Here is a 12073-nt window from a genome sequence, read left to right as displayed (position 1 = left end):
ACTATAATTTATCAAGCTTAGTAACTCAGCTTTATTTTAGTCTAAAAAAATATGAAATTTCGAGCAGACTAAAGACACAACCTACCTCATTGAAATCTTGGTTCAAAAGAAAGAAGAAATGGCATTCTAAGAATTTAAAATGGCCAAGAAATCCACTAGGAAGACATTCTGAGCTTTTGATTGGTTTTTCATCTCATATATAGAAGTAAATGTATATAAGGGAGCATTTCCAAAAATGGAAAGAGGTGGGTGGGGTGCTATTCTGTTTGATTTATTACATGAGCAATATCTTAGCAAATACAAAAGATAATATGTTCTTATTTTATATTCTAGCTTTTCAATATCGGTAATTTGAGTTTCTAATTTGTACGAAACTATAGACTTAGTATTTTGACTTCACAAACATCTAATTTGTACCAGTGCTGCATTCAACACAAAAATCAATGTTTATCGATGTTTTTTTTAATATTTACTTTTAAATTAAGAAATTGAGCAATGTATAGCACTAAAATTTGAATTATATTCTACAGTTTGATATCAAACTTATGGACATAAGTTCATGAAATAGTAGTTCAATAAAATTTTGAATGCGAGTTAACAACCGAGAAAACATGGCCTTTCATCCCTGTCCTGTCTCGAAAGGGTTAATTGGAAAAGTTTGTTAGTACGTTAGTCACTTTAAATCAACTGCAAACTGGCATAAGGGATAGATATGGCAGAGAAAATTCCAAGACAGATTTTGCTGCAGCATCAGTAAACCCAGTCTCACAGATATTGACATGGCCAGAAATTCAGAAAAACTGAATAGATACAGATGTTAAAGAGAAGTGGGCCAGTAATTTTTGTATATTCAAGAGAACTAGGTAAGAACTCTCATTAAGTGATTCTAGAGCCATCAAAGAGCTAAGCAAATCATTATATATAATTCAATTAATAAATTGCTTAGTTTATATGTGATCCAAGGCAAGTGCTATTGCATACAACTCTGCAGTGAATACAGAATCTGTAAGCACACACCAAGTCTAGCAAACCATAGGAGTGCCCACAGTGTCACCAGATATCAAACCATCCATACAAATGGAAACAAAAAAAGGGTTCAAAAGATATTCAGTGAAGAGGAGAAGGTTGAGTTAGGTTGACACAAGAGATAAAGAAAACTTCCAAAAGTATCAAACACTGAGTGGGCATAGAAAAGGACTTAGACCCCAGGATAAATCCAGAAAGAGATTGGAAAGTTAAAGTCATTTCTCAAATGATAAGGTACTATCCAAAGCAAATCAGGTTAAAGTCATAGTCCGGTAGATAATTTCTGATTGAGGAGAAAGGAATTCAGCCAATGTAAGTACATGAAATCCATAACATGTTGAACAATGGCTGGAATGACCTTGACAGTTAACAAGTCTCTAGAAACCATAATAGTACTAAGGCCTGTGTGTAAACAACATCACTCACACAGGACTAAGTATATGTCACCATTATACAAAAATTCATGATTAGAAATTAAAACATTTGAAACAAATACCAAAGAAAATGAAAATCAAAGTTTTGTTAATAATGCAAATCTCAACAAATATAACTCTTAAAAGAAATTTAAACATGTCTGATCAATATAATACCAAGGAGAAAAATGTGGTTACTATAAGTGCAAATGCATAGAGGGGAGTTACTGCACATAGTGGTTGGATCACCCTACTATTGGTGGAGAGCTTTTGTAACATGATATCATCATGCACCAGCTCAATCACATTAAATCATATGAAACTAGATGGGAGTTGCTTTAAGGATAGTGGCTTGCAAGTCTCTCAGGCAGATGTGCAACGATGATAGCTAAACTATGTGCAAAGGTGAGTTACAGTCTTGGAATTGTAGTGTTGCCATGCCCTTTGCAATAGCTTTTAACATGGCCTTACATTCAATCAGATGTAACGTATACTCATGTGACAACAGTTACAACTTATTGCACTATTCAATTACAGGTAAACTTGAAGTCTTAAAATGCTTAACAGTACTCAAGTCTCATAAACACAGTAAGAGTATGTTTTCATATACTACAGCAATTTGCAACTGTTAAAATGACAGATTCAACATGACTCCAGAATGATGGAATTAAATGAATACAAAGATATCAAACCTTGGATATGAAAGGTCTGAGCAATGATATCTGCTTTTACATGTAATTTTCAAATCCTAATTTTATATGTGAGGATTGCAAAAAAGAAGATGAATTTGATAGAATGTATATATTCTACTTAATAAGAAGAGGTAACTTGCCAGACTATGAATGTCAAGTGATCTTTTTTTACATTTTCCAACAGTGATGCTTGTATTAGGTCATCAAAAAATTAATGTCACATTTTGGAACACCATTAACCATCCCACAAAAAACGTACATCACGTATAATAGTTAAACTAACCACCTAAACGTCACGTTAGTGTAGCATATATAAAGTGTAAAGTATAGTATACTTTAATCCCTTATAGTGATGGCACACAATGAGACACACTTTCGGCATGCAATGCAGTTTGAATACGAGAAGGGAAACAACGTCTCTGTAGCCACAGAAAATATCAAAGTAGTTTATGGATATGTTTTAAACATTCATAAGTGTCAACGATGGTTTCTTTCTGGTGACTTTAGCCTTAAAAACTGTGATGGCATGGGCCGACATGTTGGAATTGATATTGATGCTCTGAAGACACTTGTTGAGTCTAACACAAGGCAACACATTCGTGAAATGGCCCTGAAATTACATGTCTCTCATAAAAAAAATATGTAAACATCTAAGGATTAAGGGGAAAACTCCATAAAGAAGGTGTTGCATGCCTCATGAACTCTCCGATGATCACCATTTCCAAAGTGTGAACGTTGTTTCATCTGTTCTGGCACATAATGCGCGCGAACCATTTTTGGACAGAATTGTCACCGGTGATGAAAAATGGATTCTCTATGCGATTATTAAAGGCTAAAAAACAATGGCTCAGTCCTAGACAAAACCACTTTCGACCTCAAAGCCTGGTAGGACATATTCTCCGTATATGGCACCATCAGATTACCACCTTTTTTAGTTTGCTGCAACACCATCTTAATGGGAAAACATAGGCAAATGTGGAAAGTGTTAAAGAGGACATCAACATGTTTTTTGCTTCAAAGGCAAGTGCTTTCTTTAATCAGGGCATTAACGACCTGATTGTAAGATGGAAAAACATCATCAATAAGAATGGCGAGTATTTCATTTAATAAATGTTTTGTTTTGATATATAAATTGTTCGGGTTTTTTCATCTAAAAAACAGGGACATTAATTTCTTGGCGACTTAATAATTTGTCAATATCAAATGAATAGAAACTCATACGATAACCTTCTTAATCTGCAGTGTGTGTAATTATTGTTTATAGCATAGCATGTCACATGAATGACTGTATAACAATTTTGTATCTATATCTACAGTTAACAAACCCCCTTTAACTTAAACTGATAACAGTTCACCATGATCATAAAATACAGAAAAAAAAAGTTATGGTTATTAGAGCTTACCTATTTTCTAATATTGTTCTACAAATTACTTCTTGTACACCAGGGTTGCAAACTTTTTCTAAAGTCAAACCTTCTATGTTCCACACAGCAATACGTAGAGCTAACTTTCCATTCCTTGAATAATTAAATTTTTCTTCTATGATTGGTCGATTGCAATGATCAGACAGGAAACAGTACAAATTTTTACTTCTTTCATCTAAATGTCTAATTCTATCTATATCATATTTACATGGTGCTGACAATGTCCTCCTGTGGTTACTAATTCTCTTTGTTTTTTTTCTATAGTTTCGTGGTGTTTCCATAAGTAAGGGCATATTATCTCCATTTAATGGGGGGTTAACAGTGAGAAAAAATCTAATACAGGAAAGTTTTTGGAAATTAACCCCTTTAACTTTTAATAGGTCATCCACTGAATGGAATGGTCCTTTTCTCTCCCGATGGAGGATAATATTGGCTGCTACCTCTTGACTCACACCTCTTGCAGACATCAACTCAAACATATTAGCTGTATTAACATTAATCATCTTTACTGGTGAACTCCGAAAATTATGATGGTTATTTTCTGATACAGCAACAGATTCCAATGAAATATTTCCTGATGATGCCTGACTTCCTCCTTTAAGACCTCCCCGACGAGAACTTACACAGATTTCAGAGCGAACATGCTCCAATTTACTTGCTCCAACTCCAGATACAAGAGCCAAGTCTTCTACCTTCCTGAAACCACCAATAGCTTGACGATATTCTATAATGTTATGAGCAATGTTGCGATTGAAGCCTTGAAGTGTCATTAATTCCTCCTCAGTGGCAGTGTTTATGTTAATCAAGTCCCAATATATGTCATTATCATAAACATGAAAGGTTGCACTTAATACCCCACCTTTATTTCTGTACAATCGTTTACACTTCCCTTCCTTATCAGGATCAACTTCATTCTTAACAGCACTCTTACACTGTCCCATTTTTACTTCATTTTCAATACATAGAAGTTCAAAGAGAATATTCCCATTACTGCTCAAAGTTTCCCTTAAAAAAAAAAAACTGTGTTAGTAGACTTGAAATGAAATCTCTGCAAGTTAATCACAAATAAATACACATATTGAATCAACAACATACAATTCTCTTAATAAATTACAGCCAAAATAAGTACTTGTAATCAGTTGATTACTTTGTTATTCAAATATAAAAAAAATTATTAGAATACAGTATTCAAGATTTTGTTAGAATTAAGCATCTATCATGCAAAATAATTCAAGAAAAGAGGTAATAAAAGATAAAAACAAGTGATGCAGTGTTTCACACACAGAAGAAGTACAAGTTTACTTCTAATAATATGATTCCTGCATTCATAAATCATTCTTCTGTAACTGAAATAATCAGGTTATATTTTAATCTAGAAAAAATACCTTCTAAAATATGATCTATAAGATACATAAACAATGAATTATGATGTTTTATACTAAATTTTATAAAAAAAACAACTCTTAAGGCATGTGATAAACTGGTCTACATACAATTTGAATTTAATTATAGATGTTTTTATATTCATTCCTAGCAATTTTTAAATGACTGAAATACAGTAAAACGCAAAGGAATTTTAACAAATAGTTATGTTAAACATAGCTTGTCTTCCACCATATCTTCTAATAGAAGCATCGGACATATCCAAAATGTTGACAAGCTTCAAGTTAATAACCCACAGCTCTTTGAAAACACATCTCTATATAAAGCTATCAAGAACTTGAGTGAAATGCCACAAAAACAGTCAATCAAGACACACACACATCGAGATACAAGCTGGATTAATAGACAAAAACCAAGGTCATAATCAAAATTGTTAGAAAGCATCTGAATTACTGTGATTTATATCTTGCCATTTCTTTAAGTTGAAAGAAAAACCTTGGAATGCAAAATTAATGGAGCAGTTTCATGTAGCTGTTTTACCTTGAGAAGTCAAAATAATCTTGTTAACTGTTAGCTTCAACTGTTATTCAAGCATGCTTTAAGCTTAATAATCTTCAAATCATTGCTACATAATGAATTCCTTTTCTTTTGCAGTGAATAGGACTTCCTAACTTTAGAAACATTTTCTGATAAAAAACATGTTTTTGTCCATTCCAACTGGCATATAATTACTATAACATCTCTAAAAGCAGCAGCATTTGCTATAATTCAGAATGGTTGTCTTTAAGTAATAAGAATGAATTTAGAACAAACCATTTCCTACATGTCTCAAAAACTTGCAGTAACTATTGTACTACTGACACCTCCAAGTCAATTGAAGCTTTACACTGTATATTACACGTTCATTACTTCTTCAATGAATATCTGGCTATAACCTCTCTACAATCATCAGTTTATAAATATATAGGTCTTAACATTTTCAAAAGTCAATTTTTCTTCAGTGTGCATGTGAAAGGCCATATTCAGTCACATGACACATTACAATTGTAAATACACCTAAGAAAAAGTAGAAACATGTTATCTACAAAAATCAAAAATGCATTGAGCAGCATAGTAGATCTGATGATTCTTACAAGGATTTTGTAGAAAGCAAAGAATATTAAAATTAACCTTATAAACAAAGTATTGTTGTGTAGTATTTTTATAGTTTGATAACATTTATAACTCTGCTAATATAATGCAAATATTTGTAAAGTTAATGGATAAATGTTTCCTTCCTGTTTCTCTGTAATAACACATGATATTCACACACATAAATTCATTTTCATATATGTGGTTTTCTCATGAAAAGGCTTCTTCCAAAACCTTTTTCTTGCATTGTTTAGTGAAAATCAATTTGTTGAAAAAAAAAACTTTTTGGGGGCAAAAATACATATAGTAACCAGTACACCAAAGATAAAGCAAATAATTCTGATGTGAATAAACTTCCTACAACACGACTCCTAGTACAAAATACCTTTTTGTATGTCCTGTCTTATCACGGTGAAAACAACAGTACTTCATATCTCCTGTTGTCAAGATTCAAACCCATTCAAGACTCAGTCAAATATGTACAATAGTCAGAGAAAAAATATACATCTACACTACACGTAACTATCTCTTATTGTTGTGAATAAAGATGGATAATTCTAATTTGTTTCAGGGACAAAAAATGCTTTTCTGACCACTGAAACTGAACTAGCAAATTGAATTTTCAAATTTTTGTGTTTTAAACACTAACTCCAGCATTATCTTATTTAACAGTGATAAGTCATATTCACATTCAATCTGATCAAAAAATGAATATATTCCTTATAATTAATGGTTGTTACTCACTGCTGTATACTCAAAATTCCTTCAACATTTGCTCAAAATTATTCAAATTTTCCCCTTTATACATTTTTGTTTGTCTATTGAGCTTATTTATTAATTTAATATTAATATTTACATGAGAATTAAGCTACCATTTCATTAAATTGTTGTAGTTATGACCAAGCTATTTTATCATTATGACTACCCAGTTACGTAAGTTCACATGTAGTTTTCTTAGACTGCTAACTTTCATATTTAGAGTTTTATGTTTGATGGCAATACACAATTAAAGTGGACATACATTTGGAACATGATCATAGTTAACTTACCTGCCCATGCAGTTTCTCCATGTAATAACTTAAGTTTTAAATTACCACACCTATAATAATATTACTGTAAACACTAGAAAGAGATATGTATATTCAACATTGATGTGGAATTCTTTAGGAATGTAGTGAATATTCTGTCATCTGTTTGGAAGAGCTGTGTAATCTTTTATTGGAACATTTTTAGTACTGTCAGTGAGTGTTAAATGTTTTGTGAATTGTTAGGAATGATTTTGTAGTATTTTATTTTTAGTATTTATTATTACTAGGATGGAACAGATACAGTAGTGGTGGAAATGCTATTTATATTAACCTATAATTTGACAACAATGGCTTTGGTGTGAGCTGGATGAAGTTGGTGAAGTGTACTATTTCATAAATTTTACCTGTGCCACAACTCGTCATATTAAGGAAAGGATTATTTTCCATTTATTTTAACATCATATATTATTACTTATAATTTCTTGAAAAAGCCTGCTCATTGTTCAGAAAAACTGGAGAACCAACCAGCTTGTCTTCTAAATGTTACTTCTAAGATATCTGTGGCCAGCCTAATGTAAAAGTCCTTTCCAGTGTTTCTTGCAAGTTATATTTACCTCAGTCATCTAAAGTGAAATCAGGCATAAAGATTGAGTTCAATATAAGAGGTTGAATCCTAGAATTTGTGCTGACCCCTCAGGTGGAAGCCAGCTGCCTCACAGGAGGTAAAACAGAGTTCCTTTACTGATTTTACCAGTAGCTTTCTGGCTGTATGCTGTCTTCTGATTTCCCATTGTTTGATTTTCCTATCTACACTACAGTACATTGTTTTCCTGTAGTACTATTCCCTCTGAATGTTAATGAAGATCTTCCATAATTGCCATTTTATCTAACTAATGCTGAGGAGGTCAATATCCTGCCAGTACAGTTGTTTTAAATTCAACAATGGGGCTTCTCTTCTAAGCTTGCACAAACACCAGTGATGATCTTACTATGCAGTTCCTTTGCTTTCTACCATCCATCTGCAAACAAGTCACTTTGTATTTTACATAGTAGTACCTGTGAATTAATTGCAAATATATGTTGGTGACCCTGTCAGTGGAGTAGCAATTGCTCCTGCAATCTCTGAGATCTGGGGATGTCTAATTATCTCAATGGTGGCTGTATAGCACATGTCTATTCATGAGTGTTTCAAGCCATTCTCTGATTGGTTGGTGTCTTTGTTGTGGAGCTGGAATATAACAATTGAAAAGATCAGTGGTTTGATTGATGGGATGCATGGTCTTTGCACAGCAAAGTGATACTTAAGAGTTCTGCTTGTAAGTTCTATTGGTGTACTACAATGCTACTGAGGCTTTGAGGTATAATAGGGCCTTGACAGAGGTTATTGAAGTACATCCTGTGACCATTCTCAAACAGGTGTTTAGTATCCTTTCAATCTTATCTAGCTGCTTAGCAATTATACTAGTCATTGGTAGTGCATAATCCAAGATCTATTTTCTAGCAGGATGGTTGCCCTTTGGAACGGGTTGTCTTCGAATATTGTAGAGGCAGTAAATTTAAGTGAGTTTAAGAAAAAGTTTGATATGTATATGAATGATAAGGGCTGGATTTAAGATTATTATTTTTTAATTATTTTAATTTAGTTTAGAGGATGGAACAGCCAAGATGGACCAATAGGTTCCATGTTGTCCTAATAGGTTATTTTAAGACAGAGTGGACAAGACTTTGGTAAGCATAAGCAGGTGGCATTCATCATCTCCATTCCCTGCTGCAACTTTCAGTACCTCAATACCTTTGACAGCTTTGATTATCACAGTTTTAATGTGGCTTGGTGAAGTTGGGTTGCCAGTCATAGGTTAACCCCAAGTACTTCATTGTTTGTTTTTTCCACAGAGGTAGGAGTGCCCACAAAGATAATGATGGTTTATTCTCATTAGCATGTCTGTTGAGTGTGCAGAACATGGCTGACTTTGGCATGAAGGTACTTAGTTAAATAAGTTAACCAAACTTTTAAATGGGGACTGGATCCTTAAAGGATGCTGTTGGGAAGGTTTTTCTTGTTGGACACTATGAGATAGTTAAGCTTTTAATTGTTTTTTTTTTGTTGTTGTTTGTAAAAGAGAATATATTAGCAATATTCCTTACCCTAAGCATTCTATGAAAAATATTAGAATTGCCTTGAATCATGTAGATATTAATCCCTTCTTGGTAAGTAAAAAGACTGAGGTACTAAAAATATATAAAGCACAAATGTTAGACAAGATTTCCCCAGAATTTTGAGGTCAATGACTAGATATGTGAGCCACTCTTTTAATTTTGGTAGATCAATACAGTGGGAGCTCATCAGAGGACGAAAAGGAAGCCATGCCTCGTCAAAAATTTTGAAAATATAAAATATTTCTCACCAATTTTATTTTTTTAAAAATTTGTTTTGGGTGCAAAATACTTGAAAAAAGTTTATTTCTGTAGCAAAACCTTCAAAAAATTAGACTCTTGGTTGTTTTATTGCAAGTTTAGAGAAAATGTACCAAAAAAAGCCCAGATATGATCCTTCTTACTAGATTTAACAACAATTTTGAGGCTTGCTGCATAGCTAATGGAGCCAATCAGAATTTGAAATCATTTGAAAAAAGGTTTGCAACAACAGGAGCACACAAGCCTCACAAATTCATGGTGATCAAGGGCTGGTACAAATTTAATGATTCGGTGATTTTTAAGGATATAAACAGTTTATAGTGAGATTCATCAAATGATGTGGAGTGACTGTGTTAAAATGTTTGATAATTTATTTCAACTTGGAAATTATTTCATAGTTTTATGATTCAAACAACAGTTAAGTCTTTTCTGACACAAAAGTGATTGATGCTTACCAACAAGTTTACAGCTACGATAGACTGGTGACTTGAATTTGTGTAGAAATAAATTGAGACAACTAAAATAAGTACTTCTTTTACCATTCTATAATTTGATGTTGGGGTTAAAATATTGCCAACTTTTTCCTCAACATTAGTTGTAAGCTGTCTGGCCTAAGGTTGGATGATTTGCTACCTTTAAACCTATTTTTTAAAGAAAAGTGATAAGAAATTCCATGGAAATTGTGGGCAGGCCAGTTAGTCTTATTTCTATAGTTGGAAAAATCTTAAATAGTCTGATAAAAATTGCTAAGATTATTCAGTTAAATATGGTATTATAAAAAAAAAGCCAATATGGGTTCAAAGAGAAATCTTATATTACTAGTTTTTAATATTTTTTCAAGAATGTTACTTATTATTTGGCCAATAAAAAGGGTGAGGAATTGGTGTATTTAGATTTTCAAAAAGCTTTTGATAAGGTGCCACAGAAAAGATTAAGATGGAAAAAATCACATTAGTATAAGCTGGAAAAAAATTAGTTAATTAGATTGTACAGAGGTTAGATGGAATAAAGCAAAAGATTGTTCTTAAGAGAGTTCAGTTAAACTTGTTATTAGCAATGCACCGTTGTTTTGTTTTTTGTATTTAGATTAATTATGTTGATATGGACATAACTAGTAAAGTTTGTTAATGATGATAAGTTCTTGGATATTTCTAGCTACAATGACAATATTAAAGCTTTACAGAATGACTTGGATCAACTGATAGGTTGGATGAATATCTGACATATGACCTTCAATACAGATTGGAACAACCCACTCAACAGCATGACTTAGAAAAATGATCTTAAATAAATAAATCAGTCACAAAAGCCATTGAAGCAGTACTCTATTGCTGTATTGATAAAGTAAATACAATTTTAGGGTGTACTAGTAGACATACTGATTAGAAGTCAAAAGAGGTAACTATCTCTATATAAGTCTATAGTTAGGCCTCACCCAAAATATTGTGTACAATTTTTAGTCTTTCTCTCAGAATTAAAGGACATTGATTTAATAGAAAGAGTTCAGAATTTTGCTTATAGAGTGATTTAAGTTACAAAATGCATGACTTTTTAAGCAATGCAAATGTTTACAGTCAGTCTAAAAATACGAGGATGTAAGACTACAGATGACAAAATTCCTGCTTGAAACGTTTTTTTTATATATTAAAAACGTGTATTACGTACACTTCATAAAGTTAATGCTCACAAGGTGAAGTGCTGCATTTATAATTGATTTAAATTATAACATAAGTTATAACCACTGCCTTAAGTTACCCAACTAACGTTAACCTAGGTTAAACAAAGGATAAAATTTATGCCCAACCTTTCTTACAAATTGTATTTGCGTTATTAATCTACGTTGTTAATCCGTGAAAATCTAAGCACAAAGAAAAAACACTACTTGAAACAAGGTATAAAATTAAAAAGCATAACATAATATGATCGTGAATCATTGTGAAACTGAAACTTTGAAAGAGCCATCATTGCTTATTTTGAAGTTTTTGGTTTCACTTCCTCTGAAGGCGAAATATACAAACTGCAATTAAAAAAAAAAAGGTTTACACGTTAGGTTTGTATTATTAAACTTATACTAAATTACGGTACTATTAGTAGTCCCCACTAAATCAAGAAGCGCGGAATTCCCAGTTTCCGAGTTTTGATCCTCGTCTGATTCGTACTTAAGTTAAAGTGATCAGACTTAGTTAAAGTTAAACTTAAAGTCTATGTGAATGAATGGTGTAAATGAAAGATACAGACACTGGCCATGAATTGTTTGCTAACCTAAGCAACAGTTTCTTACTGGGTAAAAAACTCTTGCCTAATTTAAAGGCTAAAATGTAAACACGTCACAGCCATAGGCTAAATACTTCTATTACTATTAACCTAAATACAGACTAAGTATGCCATGTAAATATATTGTAATTTGTAATAACTAATAATAAAAGTAATATAATTTTACCTTTCTCATTTTACTTTTTAATGCATGGTAAGAAATTTATAATATTCTAACGTATAAATGATTAATCTGCCGCTCACTGTACTAAATGCAGGCTGTAAATTCATAAAATTATACTTCCTAC

General features: G+C 32.3%; 1 protein-coding gene across 1 annotated transcript in view; it reads right to left on the bottom strand.

The window, feature by feature from the left end:
* Nucleotides 1-12073, bottom strand: part of LOC106478889 (endonuclease/exonuclease/phosphatase family domain-containing protein 1-like) — a 36249-nt gene extending 24176 nt beyond the window's left edge. The window contains exons 1-2 of the mRNA XM_013939468.2: nt 11953-12073; nt 3535-4560 (exon numbers count right to left, since the gene is read on the bottom strand). Coding sequence (XP_013794922.2) covers nt 3535-4496 — 962 coding nt within the window. The 5' untranslated portion in view covers nt 4497-4560; nt 11953-12073. The remainder of the gene's footprint in view (nt 1-3534; nt 4561-11952) is intronic.

Source organism: Limulus polyphemus, unplaced genomic scaffold (assembly GCF_000517525.1).
Source record: "Limulus polyphemus unplaced genomic scaffold, Limulus_polyphemus-2.1.2 Scaffold259, whole genome shotgun sequence".
Lineage (NCBI taxonomy): Eukaryota > Metazoa > Arthropoda > Merostomata > Xiphosura > Limulidae > Limulus > Limulus polyphemus.
This window is presented reverse-complemented; position numbering and strand designations above follow the sequence as displayed.